Source organism: Epinephelus lanceolatus, chromosome 16 (assembly GCF_041903045.1).
Source record: "Epinephelus lanceolatus isolate andai-2023 chromosome 16, ASM4190304v1, whole genome shotgun sequence".
Taxonomy (NCBI): Eukaryota; Metazoa; Chordata; class Actinopteri; order Perciformes; family Serranidae; genus Epinephelus; species Epinephelus lanceolatus.
Window position 1 is genome coordinate 2,801,336 of NC_135749.1, and position 19,489 is coordinate 2,820,824.

At 45.8% G+C, this 19,489-nt stretch overlaps 2 protein-coding genes across 2 annotated transcripts in view; both read left to right on the forward strand.

Annotated features, from left to right (window-relative positions):
- The first annotated feature begins 3,951 nt into the window (after positions 1–3,951).
- Positions 3,952–7,513, forward strand: sox4a (SRY-box transcription factor 4a). Its single transcript, XM_033637627.2, has one exon. The coding sequence runs from the start codon at positions 4,429–4,431 to the stop codon at positions 5,545–5,547; it is 1,119 nt and encodes a 372-aa protein (XP_033493518.1). The 5' UTR covers positions 3,952–4,428; the 3' UTR covers positions 5,548–7,513.
- Positions 7,514–11,791: 4,278 nt separating this feature from the next.
- nrsn1l (neurensin 1-like) overlaps positions 11,792–19,489 on the forward strand; it is a 176,940-nt gene continuing 169,242 nt past the window's right edge. The window contains exon 1 of the mRNA XM_078175446.1: positions 11,792–11,946. The gene's annotated coding sequence lies outside the window, so the exon portion shown is untranslated. The remainder of the gene's footprint in view (positions 11,947–19,489) is intronic.

The following is a 19,489-nucleotide window of genomic DNA, read 5'->3' on the forward strand; positions in this document are numbered from 1 at the left end:
ACCGTCAAGGACGCGCTCTCTTTTTGTCTTTGCACCCATGTGATGCTCACTTGCTCTTTCCTCTGAACCGCTCTCTCTCTGTGTCTCCAGGATTTTAAAACGTGATGGAAGGAAAGGAGAGAGACGAGAAGGATGAAAGATTTACTTCTTGCAACTTTTTCTCTGTCTCTGCATGTCCAAATATCAGCTTGGTTATCAGACATAAAAAGGAAGCAGAGGAAGACTTGTGGTCATCAAGAGAGGAAGCAGACTAGGTGACACCTGTGCAATATAATGCAAACCAAAGCAACACGACAACTGAAGGCCTCAAAAACTACAACAGAGGTGAAGTGACAGCTCTGATTTCAGGGTTATGATACTGCATTGCAGGATATTGTCAGGTGCTCCTCGTATTTTGTCACTCATCTCTCTGTTTAGATGTTTTTATTGACAGAGTTGAGGCAAAAACACCGAATGATACGAGGTAGGGTGAGGTACTGTACGTCCATAGCAACATAAAAATAGCTGACTTTGTTGGTGTTGTTGTGTAAGGACTGACAGCAGTAGGTGGGTGATATGGTGAGATGGCCACCTGCACTGTCTGCCACATCCACACAAAACACAGAGGAGACAAACTGCCTGTGGATGAGTCACACCGAGGGAGAGAGAGAGAGAGAGAGAGAGTGTGTGTATGCAAATCACTGCTTAGTCTTCAGTTTTTCTGTTTGACTGCGGGTGGAGGGGGACTTCCCACTGGTTTCAAACTTCCAATCTTTGGAAAAGCTCCAATTCAGTTAGGGCTGCACACACACACACTCTCACACAAAGGCCTCATTGTGTGTGACCCCCGGATGACGTGCAGGCAGGTCAAAGTGGCACGTCATTCCTAGGCGGTTGAAAAAGGCAAGTACATGGTAATGAGCACCTCCGTTTGACTGCACGCAGAGACACACTCTCTCCTCAGCAGCTCCCTGTGTCTTCCCTTTCCATCTCTGCGCCGCCTGTTAGCGGATATCTTCGTTTCACCCCTCGCTTTTTACGACACACTGTGACGACTGCGTTCATTTTCTCTTTCTTTCTCCGGCTTTGGTTATAATAAACCCAGCTCCCTGCAAAGAAGCACGCTCACACATGCAGTCACATGCTGTATGCTCATTTAGCCTGCAGTTAGCTCTGGGGTCGGCCTGCCACGCCGGGTTAACGCTTATGTTTTCTTAAAAATCGCATATTAAACACGGCGTCAGTCAGCGCAGGAATAATGGAGGTTCTTACCTCGCTGCAGCTGCAGAAAATGTGTTCTTACTGCTATTTGTTAAAGCCCTGAAATGACTTCCCTGATACTGCTTTTAAAGGGACAGTTCGGATTTTTGGAAGAAGGGTTTTATGGCGTATTTATCCATAGTAGGTGTCTGGAGTCTGACATGGAAGCTAAGCAGTGTGCTAATGTTGATGAGGCAGCAACAAAACCTGTTTTAGCCACCTAAAAAAATCAATATCACTTGAAGTGTTCGCCGCATTGAGGGTATTTTTACCGCTTTACCTTTCCTTCAGACAGCCTGTTCTGACGGGGAAGCTGTTAGCGGCATCAGTTCCCCTCTATGCCCTCTTTAAAGCCACCAAACCCCATTGACAAAATCCCTAATTTTGGCTGGCTGAACACAGGAGCTGCTGGTGCACTGCTGCCTCCGATCTTGTTGTTAGTTTGTCTTATTGTGCGACTTTGGTGAATCCGAATAAACTTCTTAAATTGCCGAAGTCACCCAAAAACATGCACAAAATACCAGTTTGAGGCAGCAGTAGACCAGCAGCTCCTGGGTTCAGTGATGTTAAATCACTGTTTTTCTCAATGGAGTCTGGCATGGGAGTCAACAGTATAAAGGCTTCATTTTCCTGTTGGAAATCACTGTCTGACTAAAAGGTAAAGCAGTGAAAATACTCTCAATATAGCGTATGCTTCAACTAGTATTCATTTTTTTAGGTGGCTAAAATGTGTTTTGTTGCCGACCCCTCCACAGCAGCACATTGTTGGACTCCAGCCTGCTTCTCCAAACTGGGCTCGTCCAAACTGACATCTACTGTTTGTAAGATACTGTCTGTGGATAATCACTCCATCCAACCCCACTTCACAACATCTGATCCGTGCTTTCAATGAAGGTTAACGAATGCTATTTCACAGGTTCTCTCCCTGCAAACACAAAGGAGAACCCTTCTGCCTTTATTCATAAAAATACTCTGAATTCAACCCAGAAATATCAACATCAGCACATCATCCTCAGAAAACCCCTCACCGACTCCAGCGTGCGCTTTGAAGGAGTCGCTGTAAGAGCCCCAGTCTCCCAACAGCACTCTCTCATAATGACACCATCCCTTTAGGCGTCAACAGAGCTGAGACAAAGCGCCGGTGTATTTGGGGTAAACACATGGCTGCGGCAGCTCTGAAGATGACAGAGCGATAGGCCAGCGTGACGGGGCCTCGGCGTCCCAGTGCTGCCATAGCCCTGCATCTGCTGCTGACAGAGTGGAAAGCTACCTGACAGCTGCTCCTCACACATCAGATAAGATTACAGGTATACCTGCTACACCTGTTTAAACAAACCCCGCATGCATGCCTGTGTGTGTGTGTGTGTTGAGATAAAGACAGATAGCAAACTAATCCAGTGGCAGGTGTACACTTGTAATTGGGGCAGCTAAAGATATAGACTGATGAAGGAGCTCATTATTATTTATGTGTTTGATTTATGTAAGCACCGAGGGGGGTGAAGGGGTTGGAGTTGTGAAATTTTAAAGAGTTTATGCCTTTTTTATCCCGACATAGATCATGTCATGAATTAAGAATAGACACCACAAGTGTATAACTGAAGTGATGTTACAGTACATTAAAATATCATCAGAAAAATAGTTTTTTTGGGGGGTTAATTTTCATTTCTGTAGGCGTCTGATTTCTCCTCAGTGACCCTCAGCTGAAGTTCACTTTCTATTTATCAGCACTTCAGTCTCTCACTTCAGCTGGTGACATCACCTGCATGATTTAATGATGGCAGCTCAAAGCAGGCATTTACAGGACGGAGATAAACCCGGCGTGCGTGTGAGCACACACACACACACACACAGCCTCGTCAGCTCCCTTTGGCTCTAGCCTGACATCTAGCGACACAGGCTGTAACGTGATCCTACATGACATGGACGTGTTAACATAATGGGGCTGTGAAGGAGGAGGAATATCTGTGGAGCAGGAAGCTGCTGTGTGTGTGTGTGTGTGTGTGTGTGTGTGTGTGTGTGTGTGTGTGTGTGTGTGTGTGTGTGCTGTTCCCCGTGTGGGCCCTGTTACACACTCCTGCACAAAACACTCATAATTATCAGTGTCCATGTTTCTGGTTGACCGTAATGCTCTGATGTAGAGTGCAAAGAAAAAGATCCTCACCTCACATGCATCTGTTTATACTTCCTGCTGTGATGTAATGATTTGTAAATAACAGGTTGTGTGAGCAGTGTTTGGGTGGGTTTACTCTGCAGCTCTGTCCCTGCTCACCACACTGCAGTGTGACTAACACAACATGTTGTGGCTGCTTTTGTGTTTTCTCAGCACTTCCTTGCCCCCCTATTACGCATAACCTAAATTTAGTCAATACTCATCCACATGAAAGTAATGAAGGTCTAAGTATATCCTTGCAAGCTTCCCCTTGCAGCCAGGGTAAGGACACTGTGTTCCTTTAATACACACACACTCACATACACACACATATATACACACACACACACACACCAAGTTCGTCTTTCCTCCAGTGGAGTCTGACAGGAATGAGGTCAGACACACCGATCCTCATTGCACATTATTATTATTATTATTACCCGTTTTTTTTATTCCGCCAATAGGAGGCCGGGGGCGTGGCTTCAGTGAAAAATCAGGATGGAGACAGAAGCTGATTGGCTCTTATATCTCGCGATGAGGGTATAAAGCAGCGCGGTTCTCGTTGTTGTGTTTACAGTAATATTACAGAGCGCTCAGGAAACAGGGAGACTATGAGACAGCGCAGCCGCTCCATTCAGCCACATGGTTCCTCAACCGCACAGACAAGCTGCGCTGCAGACAGCCAGGTTCACATAAGGGACTCGCACTGCTGTTGGCCACAGCGGCGCGTACTGAGGCTCGCGGGGCGCGTGTTCAGCCGCACAGGCAGTTGAAAGTTGCTGTTAAATAGTTTCGGGATTTATTTTTTGATTCCGTGAAGCGCACTGGTGAAAGTTGAGACCAGGCGTCTCCAAAACGCAGAAGAGACTTGGATGAACTTTTTTCTAGCCCTGTAATCATCATCATCATCATCATCATCAGTGGTCTGGTTTAAAGACACAGTGAGGAATATTTCTTGTGAAGCCTGATAGGCATTTTTGCGCACTTAAACTTTGTCACAGCACTGAACTGAGCAGTGTTCCAGACACTCTGAGGACAGGATGGTGCAGCACATGAGCCAGACAGAGAGCGCCCACGCTCACTCTCCCGGCGGGGACTCCACGGACACGGGAGAAATGGACTTGGAGATGGATGTGTCTCCGACCCCCGAGTCCCCCTCCTCCGGCGAGCGGAGCGACTTGGCGTGGTGCAAAACTCCGACGGGGCACATCAAGAGACCCATGAACGCCTTCATGGTCTGGTCTCAGATCGAGAGGAGGAAGATTATGGAGCAGTCGCCGGACATGCACAACGCCGAGATCTCCAAGCGGCTGGGGAAGCGCTGGAAGCTGCTCAAAGACACAGACAAGATCCCTTTCATCCGCGAGGCGGAGCGGCTCAGACTCAAACACATGGCCGACTACCCAGACTACAAGTACCGGCCCAGGAAGAAGGTCAAGTCGGGCAGCGGGGCGAGTAAGCAGACGGACCGCGGGGAGAAGAGCGGGGAGCGCAGCGCCAAAGCCGGCGGTGTGAAGAGGAGCCCCGCGTCCAAGGGAGTGAGCAGGACGCACAAGCAGGGGGGCGTGAAGAGCGCTGCGGGGCAAGACTATGCGTCTCCCGGTGACCACCAGGCGCTCTTCAAATCCAGGTCAGTGTCTGGGGCGAGACAGATCCCGGAGAAGCGCACCGGAGAGGCGAGGCGCGGCCACATGTTCGGCGGGGCAGGCAGCCTGGAGAGCGGGCCTCCCTCCGTGGGAGTCCCGGCCAGTCCCACCCTGAGCAGCTCGGCGGAGTCCAGCGACCCGCTCAGCCTGTACGAGGAGCACAGCCCAGCGGGCAGCGAGTCATCACACACCGCGCGCCTCAGGTACGCTCGCGCCTCTTCTCCAACACCGTCAGCCTCCCACTCTTCCTCATCCGTGTCATCCTCATCATCAGATGAAGAGTTTGAAGACGAGCGGCTGGAGCTGAACCCGAGCCCCGGCTTTGAGAGCATGTCCCTGGGCGGCATGGGCTTCTCCGACGCGGAGCTGGACCGAGACTTGGACTGGAGCTTCGGGGAGTGCGGGGCGGGATCTCACTTCGACTTCCCCGACTACTGCACCCCGGAGGTCAGCGAGATGATCTCAGGAGACTGGCTGGAGTCCACCATCTCCAACCTGGTGTTCACCTACTGAAAAGGAGCACGGTGGAGAGGAGCCGCGGCGCCCCCCCACGATTTGAACTGTTCAACCCCCCTCAGACAGGGCGCGTGCGTCCAGACCAGAATATTTCCGCCATTCTTTCACTAAATAAGGGAGAGTGAAAACAGGAAAGAAAAGGTGGCCTGTGTGCGCGTTGAGCCCAGGTACGCGCCGCTCACAGACTTGGACAGCGCTCAGTGCGCCTGACGGGAACGCGCAGACGGGGGAAATGCTTAGTTTGCATTTGGACACGGAGGAGGAGTGAATGTAAGCAGAGAGCAGTGAAACACGGACTTCAGCTCAAATGTTCAAACCAATCCGCAGCGGATGAGGACTGAGACCGAACTTTGAATCTTAATGTTATTTTGGGTCGGGAAAGGGACATTTACTGGACAGCTCGTCATGTTGGCTTTTGTTAAAGATATTCACATTGACCATCAAGTTGCTATTCAGGTGTAGTTTTTTTCCAAACTCAAAATAGTTTCAATATCAACACGCATGCCCTCCGAGATAAGGAGGATTTTGTTGTTGTTAAATGCGTAAAAATGTTCATTGCTGCGTAATTACGCAATTTGTGTGACCATAGGACACAATTCACTATCACCAGCTTCTCTTTCAACGGCAGGACTTTAAAAAAACAAAGACTGACTCAAACTTCAGAAACCCTTTTCTGAACCTTTTTAAACACTCAGTGCACAATTCAGGACCAATGTTCCCCGACGCGCATCCTTTCTGCCTAGTGCTTCAACTTTGTAGTTCCTCTGTGTCAGATGACGTTTTTTATATTGATGTATTTATACCGGCCAAACTTTTTTATACATAGAAGTATTGTTCTCGTACAGGTCTCGTTTGTGTTTGTGCACATACACCTGTCTGTATCCAGCGCGGAAGGGCTAGAAGTGTATCTTATTTAAAATGTCTGACTTCTCTCTTTTAAGGAGATTTGAGTGTGTCATGATTTTCTACTTGTATTTTTGTACAAAATCTATAGAAAGGGGTGTTTTTTTCCGGCGAGTGGGTAGCCTACAACATTGTTGTTTGGATCTACATTGGTGTTTAGACGTGCAGAGGGGGGTTTGTTTGGCACAATCTGACCTCACACAGTGTTTACAGTATTTACCCACATGCTTCTTAATGGCACAGTGACTCCAGTTTCACCAGCCAAGTAAACAAAGCACCACTGCAGGCTCCCAGTCTGAGTGGTGACTGTTTCCAGTACACATAGACCTAAAGTATATGAGTGAAAGATCCCAGAGAGTCACTGTTTGGATAGAGCTAATACCTCTGTGTGCTTTTTATCAAGATAAGTTTTATTTGAACCACTGGATGGAATTTCACACTCATTCCACTTTGCCTAGACTTTGGAGGGAGGGAGATGTTTGAAGTGCTTCATCTGTTATTGCGCAAATTGCATCAAAAAAATAGTATTTAACCTTTCTGTACCTGTTGGCTAAGTATAGCAGGCTAATTGTTTTCCTATATTATGGCATGGCAAATAGCATTTGTATTTCAGATTCAGGTATATGTAGCTATAGCTGTTGTGTTTAAGATTTTTAAAAGAATAATAACATGAAGATATTTATGTAAACTGACTGTACTATAAGCAAAGATTGTGTGTTTTATGTATGATGATGATCAACGACAGGCACTAGGACAGCCATCTTTGGACATCCTTATGTTGAAGATGATTGTGGTCCAGGAGTTTCTTTTTCTTTTTTACCTTTGAGACATCTTTTCTATCGTCCTTCTTTTCTTTTTTCATTTGTGCAATATGCTGTGTATGATCATGTTTTGTCCAATCATGCCAATATCATTTTGATGTTTATAGCTCAAAACCAGCCAATGTTTGGGTCAATCACTGCCTCTCAGACCTCTGTACAGATTGTCGTTTTTTTTTTTTTTATTTGTTTTTCTTTTCTTCCAAGAAGGAAATAAAATCAGCTGGAACTGAAAAGTACAACCTGTTTATGTCCTGTGGTTTTTTCTTAATCATCTGAACCAAATCTAGCCTCCAGTGTTAAAGCAGACGAGGAGCAGTCACACACGGTGACGCCCCCTTTTTCAGAGGTGAACGCATGCTGGAGAGAAGGTGAGCCTTCATTATCACATTCCACAGCTATGCCTCATTCAAAAGATCCAATCTGGTGTCGGATGTTTACACTCCACGCACGCGTGCACGTGAATGTGTGTGTGTGTGTGTGCTGGCTGTGTGTAAAGTGTGCAGCTGCAGACTGTGAATCAATAGCCAGCCAGTGAATCGATAGGAGTGGTCTCTTTCTCCCTCTCTTACTCCGTCTGATTCTACACGTGCAGAAAACGTGGCTGCCATGGAAACACTGTATCCAAGAGAGAGGCTGCAATCCGCTGTCTCTGTGTGTGTGTGTGTGTGTGTGTGTGTGTGTGAGGGATAAGGGACACAGACTGATCCATCGGGGTGGGGTAGGTAAGGGGGGGTGTCAGACATTTCTGCAAGGCATGACTGGAATAAAGGAGGAGGAGGTGTGTGTGTGTCTGTCTGTGGGTGAGTGTGCCAATGGGAGGCAGGGAGGAGAAGGTGCAGAGGGGGGTGTTTGTCTGTCCTGGTGGATCGTGCAGGAGACTGCTCCCAAATCCAATTAATTCCTTCTGGATGCATTCATTTGTCTCGTGCATCTGACGAGAAAGAGACACAGAAAGAGAGACAGAGACCCCTGAGGTACAGTATTTAGTGTGTATCAATTTACGCCCTATTCCACAAGAGACATTGGTAATTATTTCCATCTCTCTCTCTGTCAGGAGAGCAGAGTCGTCTCCAGCTTTCCTCTGACATGTCGGGCCGGGTAATGAGAAAGATAAGGCATGGTCATTACACACACCATCCCAAAGACGAGACGCCGGCCCCCAGATGTCTGCAATAAGCTTGACATCACACAGGAAATAGTGTGTGAGGTGTGTTCGAGGTGTCCCTGATTCAGAGGAAAAAAAGTCCAATCACAATCCCGGAGTCTGAGGGATACGCAGAGATTAAAAGATGTGGATGCTCTCCTCGTACACACACACACACGTTCATACATGCATTCATGAGAGGGCTGGAGGTACACTTGACCCTCGTGGATGATCCCTGCAGCTTATTTGTTTCCTGTGTTAACCTGTGTGAGTCAGACTGAGATCACGTCAATAAGACACAGGACAAAAATACAGATACAGTGCTGCAGCTCACAGCAAAGCAGCCACGTTTTCAGCTGAAAAACTGTCACAGGGTTGTTTGAAGTTTGATATGAAATTAATTTGATTTACAGAAACGTAAAACATCAGCTGGATTCTTCTCTTAAAGCCCATTTCTTACTCTCATAGTCTGTTTTGTTCCCTGAGCAGTAACACTAACCATGTACAGACACTTAATTAAAGAAACACTGCACCAATGAAATTACCATCTAACAGTTTTACAACATGTGACTTTAAATGGTCAAGAAAACCTTGATTTCCCTGCTTGAGGGAATGGAGAGTCCAAAAAAAGCAAACACTTAGCATTAATTGGGGTCATCAGGGTTCACATTTAACAACAGCAAAACTATATCAAAAACCCAGTTTATAAACTCTCACACAACTCTACAGCCCTCTGTGTGGAGTTTGCATGTTCTCCCTGTGTCAGCGTGGGTTTCCTCCAGGTGCTCCAGCTTCCTCCCACAGTCCAAAGACATGCAGGTTAATTGGTGACTCTTTTTCTAAAGATATTTAAGGGCTTTGTTGCCTTTAATCCATAGGGCACGTTAGAGAGAGGGGATGACATGCAGCAAAGGGCCATGGCTTGGAAACAGGGCCTTTGTACATGCGGCACCTGCTCTACCAGGTGAGCTAATGGGCACCCCTAATTGGTGACTCTTGGTGTGAATGTGAGTGTGAATGGTTGTCTGTCTCTATGTGTCAGTGAACCCTGCCTCTCACCCAGTGTCAGCTGGGATAGGCTCCAGATCCCCCCCGTGACCCCAAACAGGATAAGTGGTTACGAAAATGGATGATTGAATGAATTGAACTGAACTAATCTGACGCCCAAAGAGGTCCAACTATCCAAAATTTACTAAAAGCAACAATTCGAGGAAGAGCTCGGTCTCATTTTGAAGTCGTCGAAATCCGGTGCTTGGGCAGTGACTTGCAGCATCAGAAACCAATGAAAAACGGCGTCCTTTAACGTTGGTATGATATGCGGCCAGTTGCTGTTATTGTGTAATGGGGGAATGTGGCGGGACAAGTGGTGGTGGATGGGTCCAACAAATACTGACCTTCATCTGAGAGAGCAGTGTTTGCATCCTGTAAGATCCTAAACCCAACCACGTGTGTTTGTTGTTGAAGGAAAAAAAACATCAGTTGGCAGTGTTGTACCGACGTAGTGCTTTTATTTTGAAAGAGACTGTATGAAACTGTACATTTCCTGTGAAAACAGAAGTGTATTTTGAAAACAGACAATGCATGTAACAGGCTGAAGTTGACAAGGCGTCCCAGAACGTCAACAACCAACACACCCAGGGTACCTTGGACGTCATATGTGGATGTGGAAAGTCCATGACCAAACGTGGACATGTGACGAGGTCGCAGTGAGGATGAGTTGCGAGGAGAGCCCCTGTTTTCTACCTCATCAATCATCTTATGGCACCTCAGAATAATCTTGTGCAATTGTACATGGAGTCTTTTCAACAACTTGTCTGCACCTGTAACAAGATAATAATACATACAGTGAAACATCAGTCACAGGAGCTGTTTTTCTGCAGAACTTTTACCTTTGATACTCTGCGTACATTCACTCATTTTTCCGTAACCACTTATCCTGTTGGGGGTCGCAGGAGGCAAAAACGTGTGTGATTCTCTCGTAAGTCGGCCCGTTCTTCACCGTCCCCGTCATCTGACGGTTAATGGCCTCTTCGTTTGCGAGGACAAGGAGGGCGCACAATTCCTTGTCTCCCCAGTTGCTCATCTTTACAGTGTCTGTCAGGTTTGTGTTTCCCTCTTGCTACTAGCTGCTCGCTAATTCCTGCTGTCAGCTGTTTCCTGTTTATCCACCGCCAGTGGCTCGCACGTGCGGCGTCATCAACAGCTCCTCCCACAAGTCATCAACAGCCCCTCCCACAAGTCATCAACAGCCCCTCCCGTTGCAGAAGGCCGCCTCAGTCTGTTTAAACTAAAAAGGTTCCACCAATATGTCTACCCTACGAGGCGGAAAATTGGGCGCCTTGGATCAACTCACCAATCCGGCTCTGTGTGTCTAAACGCTCGCAGCTTGCCGGCAAAAGGGCCCAACATTCGCGGAAAATCTGGCAGCGTAAAAGGGGCTATAGAGACAGACAACCATTCACACTCACATTCACACCTACGGACAATTTAGAGTCACCAATTAACCTGCGTGTCTTTGGACTGTGGGAGGAAGCTGGAGCACCTGGAGGAAACCCACGCTGACACGGGGAGAACATGTCAGAAGGCCCCCCCACCCTGGGTTTGAACCAGGAACACTTGAAGCACATTTTGCCTACAATACTTTTGTTCTTTTATTTAGACAGGACTTTAAATGCAGGGCTTTTGACTGTGATGGAGTATTTCTAGATTGTTGTATTGGTACTTATACTTTAAAATGACATCATTACTTCACCACTGTGTTCCACATTAGTGACGTCACTGTGCATATTAAAACGGTTTCTCCACATATGTCTCTTGTGGGTGTTCTCAGCAGCCATGCCACTTTGATTTTATTTAATATTCTACATATTAGTGCATTTCCTCTGCTGCACATGAGAGCAGGTAAAGGTTTTATTTATACTGTCACAAGACAGGTAGCTCCTGAGAGTCCCCAGGAACATTACAGTGATAACATATAAGATAAACATAGAATAAAGTGAGCAGAGATCAGCTACAGGCTGAGCTGATACTCTCTGAGTCTCAGAGGGAATATTACAGGAAGGCTGTAGAACATATGGTATTGATAGTAGAGGAGATACAGATGCCATTAAGTCCGTATAAACGCGCCTTTGAACATCACAGACACACTCACACTCCCTACAGGCAGCATATAGGAGCTTTAAAGTGATTTCTCTGCACGCTGCCGGTGAAGTTGAAGGCGGGACACAAAGTCACACGGCGTGCACAGACAAAGAAATACACAAACACCGCTGTCATGGCATACAGCCCAACTTTTGTTTCATTGATTGCAGCCAGTTGCGCTCCTGAAGTCTCTGCAGCTCGGAGGCTCGAATGAAACACGCAGATTGGTGTCGTTTATCCGACAGAGGTGTGGAGATGAAAAGTTTGAGGAGAGAGACTGAACTTTCATCCCGAGCGGTGTGAGAGGAGACAAAGGGGAGGCAGCTGGTCTCAGGATGTTTGTGCGTAAAAGTCGGAAGAAAGTGGAAGAAAGCAGGACTCTGGCAGGTAGGCTGAAACCACCTATGAGCTAATAATAACCTGCTCTATTATACTTTTATTTTGAAGCAATGTGTCCGTGAGCTGCTTTAAAATAAATTTTCTTTTTATAGAAATAACTGTCATCTTAAAGGAAAGAGTTTCTCTGGCTCCGGAGTCAGTAACGAGACATTTATTCTCAGAGGAGGGACTGAGAGCTTTGTAGTCGTGGAGGAAAAGTAATGTAAAGATAGTTTGTGGGAGACCCGAGGATGTCTGCTGCTAAATGTGGACTATAAAGGTAACTGCTGTCAGACACGCCTCAGCAGCTGCAGACTGTATCAGACTGTGAGGTGTTGCTGAGCTAATTATTGTGAGGATTAAATGCTGTTTGGAGCTCCTGCTGATGCCCCGTTTCAGCACAGGGAGGGCTGGACAGCGGCTGTCTGGGATGGTGTGTGTGTGTGTGTTATGTGTATATATATGTGTGTGTGTGTGTGTGTGTGTGTGTGTGTGTTTAAGACAGTAGTGCATGGAGTAATGATCACAGTTGTTTGCCTAACCTATGTGATGGGAGATGCACAGTGCACATTACAGCACAATCCAATAGTGGACAGTTACAGGACAGGGTTAAATGATGTCTGGCAGTGCGGGTAGGGGGGGGGTATAAGACATAGTTGCCCTGGGGGCTCTCAGCCGGACAAACAGGGTAGTGCCCCCATTAATCCTCCATCAGCAGATAAACTGTGGACTGACACACATTGACTAATCGTAGCAGGACAACAGTTGTAAACACATTACAGAGCAGGTTAGAATAAATCCTGGTGTTTAGATATTAGTGACTGATGGTGATGATGATTTAGAGACTGTACAACATTACTGGGCATATACCTCATTAAATTTTCTAGGGCTGCCCCCACGACTAAGACTGTTCCCAGTGGACCAACAGTCCTCATCAGGGTCCATCAGTGGACCAACAGTCCTCATCAGGGTCCATCAGTGGACCAACAATCCTCATCAGGGTCCATCAGTGGACCAACAGTCCTCATCAGGGTCCATCAGTGGACTAGTCTCCTGCATGTTTCTGATATGAATGTAATGATTAAATGATATATTTTGGTGGTTTGAGTTGAAGGTGTGAGAAAGAATAGTATCAGTAACATTGTTAACACTGTGCTACATTACAGAGAAATACAAACCGTACTAATGAACCTTCATTAATATAGGCCTATATTTTATCTCCAAGTGCACGTCACACACTGAGCGAGCCGCCTGTTAATGACGCTGTGGGCTAATGGGCATGTAGCTACTTCCATGTTTCAGATGATACGTCATGTTTGTAGTCGACCAATGAAGATGAGTTTACATATCACCTTGGGTTCGTCCTTCACCTTCTCAAAATGATCCCACACTTTGGATTTCCTGCCCGACATGTTATTAACTAGCCTGTGGAATAACCGCAGGTACCAGCCCTGGAGATTAACCTGACTCCTGTCTGACTGCTGAGCGTGGACACTTCCTGTGTCTGTCCTTTCATAGTAAAGTAACACATGCTTCAGTCATATAGGTTTGGATTTATTTTGACAAGGTGCAGCTCCTGATAGAGTTTCATGTTTGTTTGTCCTCCCAGAAGGACTAAAGTGCCCTCCTGGGAGCCAAAATGCGCGCTAAAGTGCCGTCCTGGGAGCCAAAACGCACGCTAAAGTGCCGTCCTGGGAGCCAAAATGTGCGCTAAAGTGCCCTCCTGGGAGCCAAAATGTGCGCTAAAGTGCCCTCTTGGGAGCCAAAATGTGCGCTTTTTTTTCTTTTCGCCCCTGCCCTTCAAAAAGTCTGTGCACGCCACTGCATGTCATTATTAATAACTTAGAGAGGGAAAGCACAAAACATTTCAGACATTTCAGGGTGTTTGTTAAAATTTAAACCACAGTGCCGTACTAGAATAATATTTTTTTTACAAAGTCACCAAATGTACATAAAAACTTGAATCAGCAATTTACAAAATAATGGCAAACATAACAAAATGGTGTCGCTGAATTAGTAATCAGGCCCAACATGTACTGATCTTGGATAATATTATGGGTTTACTTTACATGTTTCACGTTCTTGTTTTTGTGCAGGTGGGACTGACTCTTTGTAGAGATAATAATGTTTAATCACTTATACCATAAATATCCAGTGTGTTTGACCCTTTTCTATCTTGCAAGGAGTTCCTTACAAAAGTAAATTGCCTCTCCCACGCTCCCCAAAATAATTCAGACCAAGAAAAAATACGCCAACCTTCTCCTCTCACCACTTCTTTCCCCTCTAATAATTTCCCTACAGTCCCTTACTGCATCAGCATCTGAATCACTGTGTTCTGGAGTTCGTGAGCAGAGACGGTGGTAAATAGCAGCATGTCTTCACAATACATGCTCGTGAGGACACACAAGAGACAGTATCACTCCACCTACATCCAGGCTCGGGCCTCAGTGTGCAGTCAGACATTGTGGCACACTGTGTACGGCACATAGAGAACTCATTGTTAAGCACTGTGCAGAAACAGTTTAGCATGACAGAGGAATTCTGAGTCATAGTAGTAGGTGTTGTACTGTAATATGCTTGAAAAGATAGTTCTGAGAACACTGAGGCTTGGATCATAATTTCTGAAGGCTTACGTGGCAGAGTGTGCAGTCTGGTTTGTACAGAGCAGAACACTGTGCAAACACTGTTGTGTAAGGTGGCACTGACGCCACAGTTAGAACGGACACAGGCCCCGTGCTGTATGTATTTATCTCCTCTGCCATGACGCAGGCGTGGTACTTTTTCAGTTGTGATCTGGATCGTATGGATCTGAGATACAAGACTGCATCATGAGACAGGCGACCTACATGCAGCGTGAATTTAAATGCTCAGATTGGAATGTGTCATTGTTACTGTGACACAACCTAAATTACATCATCTCCTTGGACAGTTGTCATGATTTCGGCGCTCCGCTTGTCTGAGCCAGCGCCAACATGGAGGACAGCAAGAGGAATAAAGAAGTAAAACGGACACAGTGTGACTCGTTTAGTACATTTGGTTGAATAAAACAGAAATGTTGACGCAGTGAAACAAGCTGCACACAGTGGAGGAGATAAACTCAGTTTAGTTGTGAACGCAGAGGCCGGTGCTTTCACTCCCTGACAGTGGTGCATCCAGTTTGGCTGCGGCTCCGATGGAACGCAGTTGGCAGTGTTTGTGGGTGGGAAGCCAGTGAGGGGTCATGTCCTTGTCACACATGGACAGCGTGACCTGGTTAAGCTCTTTGCCTGCAGGTGAAGAGAAGCAGCAGGTGAATGGTTGTGTGTTGGAGGTGACATGTGGCTGTGTGAATCTTCCTCAGACCTGTAAAAAAACACATATCTTTAACACGTCAGGCCTGTTTACAGCTTTGGGACATTGTTAAGGTGATTCACTGGGTTTTATAAATGGATTCTGTATCATATTACTCACAAGTTCATATGTATTTATAAAGAATCAGTGGTGGCTGTAATCATGCCTTCTGCCTGTACTGGCCGTGAAAACATGTCTAAACTAGAAGGGCACTTGGACAGCACACACCTACACCAAGACCCAGAGTCCTGTCTCACAATGTTACTAACACTGATTTGAATGCATCTGCACATTACACAATGTTTTCACTCTTCTGTCATTAACACACAGGTCCGAAAGACACACATGCACAAACAGGATCTATACATACACAAAGTGGAGAGATGTCAGAGTGAGGGGGCTGCCTTGGTCAGGCGCCCTGAGTGGTTGGGGGGTTCAGTGCCTTACTCAAGGGCACCTCGGCAGTGCCCAAGTCCCTATGGACTGAGCTACTGCCACTGCATATCATAATGCACAGAGATTCGCCCTTGTCCATCACTGTGCGCTCTACTCCAGGGCTGGTCGGCCATCTTTGACCTTTCATAGGCTCAGTCACTGGTATTTGTTCATTTAAAAAGCCATACAGGGTAAAGTCCCTTCGTACGTCTGTTCTGTGATTGATGAGAGATCTGACTGTAGCTACAGTCTGAAGACTTAGTGTTGTTGTCTGTTCCTAGTGTTCGTACTGAGCTGGGAAAAAAAGCTTTTCTGGGCTCTGCTCCGGTCGCTCGGAATGACCTTCGGGAAGAGGTGAAACTGCATGAATCAGTCTCTCTGCCTGAGTTTAAACAGGGTGGGCGTTCCCTGCAGGTTTCGTGCCCCTACCCTCCATAGCCTACAGACAAATACCATCAGCAGACAGCAACGTCTTTTAATCAACATTTTGAAGTGGAAATAGACAACTTTTCAGCTAACCTAGCTAGCGTGCTAGCTGCGCTATCTAACCTGCGTGCTAGCATGCTAGCTGTGCTAGCTAATGCTAGCAGCCAGAAACTATGATCCATTGTTCGTTAATTGTGCTATAATTTATTAACAAAGAACAGATTTTCTTGTGGTGGTCCTTCTAAAATGAGCAGTGGTTGAAGTTACTACATTCCATTATGGTCGGGGAGTTGACGTAGACACTAGCTAGTGTTAGCATCCCTAGCTAGTTGAAATGTTGACTACTCCCACTACTACTAAGGTTAGTCTGGGGCCGTTTAGTGGCCGTTTTGGTAAGGAGCCGGAACAAGGGCGAGAGAGACAGGATCCGGAATTCGATGGATGCGCCTTTCCGTCAAAATGAAAGCACCAAGCTAATAAAAATGCGGTGAAACTTTTTAATTTAAAGAATATAATTTACAAGAAAAGCCCCAAGCCATTAAATTAACCTTTTTCTTTTATTGTAAATCGATGGTGCGCCAGAATTTAAAGATTTACTTTGGTGAATTTAGTGAATTCCGGATCAGCTCTCTAGACCGGAACCAGAATCCAGACAAAATTCAGAGTGAATGAAAACCAGGCTCTTCCCCCGTATGTGAAGAGCCTGGTGACGCGAGGCTACTGTAAGGTGATTGGCTGAACTAAAATTAAAAGCTTTCCACTGACAGAGGATCGTGAGCCTCTGATTGGCCACATCAAAAATGATGGACAGATACCCCGCCCTCTCGAGCTCGCGCATGCGCACATGTCAAACGGTAGGCTCTGCAGGGGGATGAAGCCTTTGTATTTTATTAATTACTTTAAATTTATCATACAGAATGTGAAATCATCTTTGGTGAATGAAGTAAAACATATAATAAATAAAGATTAAATTATAAAAACACACATTTGTAGGTTATATTTGCGTCACATCTGGAGGCGTACGCTCATTGGTCCGGTGCTCGACCTGTGACCTGCTGGTTTGGTTTGTTGTCATGACGTCGGCGGCGCTGCATTTTTCACCTGAGAGCGAGCTCGGACTGAGATAACACCGCGAACAGAGACTGGACATAAGAAAGCGGGAACCACAGGACACAGAGATGATGATGATGATGATGATGATGATGATGACGACATAACTACAGCACTGTTGATCCAGCTCTCGGAGAAATGGACCACAGACTCGGGGAGCGCAGCTCGGAGTTGTCTCGTGCACTTGTTGCACTGAAACTACAAAGTGACAAACGCCTCTTGCAGCTCCTCCAAAGGTTAGACATGTTTTTATTTCACGTCATGGGCCAGCCTTGGCTTTTATTATCACGCAAAATGTGGCATGTTTGGGTCAAACATGCGGCCCGAGGCCCAGAACCGGCCCTCCAAAAGGTCCAATCCGGCCCACTAGATGACTCAGCACACCTGATACTGAAGCAGTTGTGAAGCTGAGAGGTGTCAGCTGTCAGGAGCAAGTTAAATGAGAGTCCTACCTCATGCAAAGAGTCTTTTTAGTGATCATATTTAAAACATTATTGTGCAAAATATTGTCAACCAGCAGCTTCAGTACATTTTAAAACACTTGAGGTGTAACCCTGCAGCTAAGGCCAGAACTTTATATGCAAATGTTTGTGAGGCAGGCGATAAGCTAACCTGCTTCTTCATAACTTCCTCTTCAGTTTGTTGCGGTGATGACAGCATGACTGCAGAAGAGTGGCAATGTGTGGGAAACTGTAATGAAAGCCAGTTGTAGACTGACTGAATGTGGAAACACTGAGACATGTTGTTGAAATTGCATTTTTTAGTTAGTTATCTGTTCATCATCTGTTATGTCAGAAAATGTTCTTAAATGCACTTCTTTAACAATAATAATGTTTGTACAGCGCTTATCTTAACAAGGCCACAAAGTGCTTCACAGAGTGCACGAAAATAAGACAACAAAACAACACAAAGGAAATAAAACACACAATTTACAAATAACAAAGGTACAGATCAGGCTTTAAAGGGAAACTTTACTATAAAAATATGTTTTAAGCAGTGATTAAAAAACGAATAATGTGCCAGCAGCCTGATCTCCTCAGGCAGAGAGTTCCAGAGCCTTTGGGCCGTGATGATGGCAAAAGCACAGTTGCCTTCAGCTACCAACCTCGATTTAGGGACGACTAGTGAGGGCAGGCTCGTGTATCTCAGGTCACGACCTGGAGCACAGGTAGTCTGAAGCTCAGCTGTATAACTCAGCACTGAACCATGTTGGGCTTTAAAAGTTATTATAAGAATCTTAAAATCAGTTCTCAAATTAACTGGCGACCAGTCACTGCTCGGCCCCGGAGTCACTAAAAGAACAAGATGATGTGAAGCTTGTTCTTATTTAGAGGTTGTTCTACAGTGGTTTTACTGGTCCGGCCCACTGGAGATCAAATACAGCTGAATAAGGTTGATGAACTAAAATGAGTTTGACACCTCAGGCCTAAATCCAGTCAGTGAGTTTGGAGATTTCAAATGATGCTGTAATGATGCATACAGTGCACTGTATATATGTGTGTGTGTGTTGTTTGAGAGGTTTGCACGCTGGCCTTTTTTTTTTTTGCAGTTTGGGTGTGCAGTACACTGTGTGTGTGTGTGTGTGTGTGTATATTAGAAAGAGAGACTTTGCAGAATGTGTTGTAATGGGAGCTGGTTTCACGTGTTGGTCGTTGAAGGCAAATATTAAGGCTCATATTAAGAGGCATTTACATCACAGGGAGAGCGGGGCACAAACTGACACATTAAAGTTTGGGCTGAATTTTATTAAAAGTATTATTTGAGATTAATTATTTTTTGTTTTATTCTAACAACACGCGTTGTTTTTCCTAGACCTAAACTTTCTTCAGAGCTTTCAGTTTATTTCTTACCCCTTGGAGAGGCGAATTTTGCAAAAATGGTATTAACAGCAGTGAATAAAATACTTCAGATCTGCTCCAAAATGTAAAGGATCCTTCCTTGGTCCATGTTGCACCCTGCCACCAAGTTTCATGAAAATCAGGCCAGTACTTTTCCATAATCTGGCTGAATAACAGACAAAGAAACCGAACTGAAAACTTCCTCAGTAGATGTAATAAAGCAATTATTGTGTCCGAAATGGCCGACAAAATGCACAATGCACACAAGGCTTTAGGTGGAGTTAGATATATGGAGTGACGCCTACAAGTTAGTTCAGGCAGTCAAGTCTAGCTGCACTGATTCATACACACACATCACTCTCCCTCTCAATATGGCGGTCCGTTTAAGCTGCAAAATCTTCTCAGATCTCCCT

Excerpts from the sequence above, each read along its gene's own strand:
- sox4a (XM_033637627.2), top strand. The coding sequence starts at position 4,429 with ATGGTGCAGCACATGAGCCAGACAGAGAGCGCCCACGCTCACTCTCCC.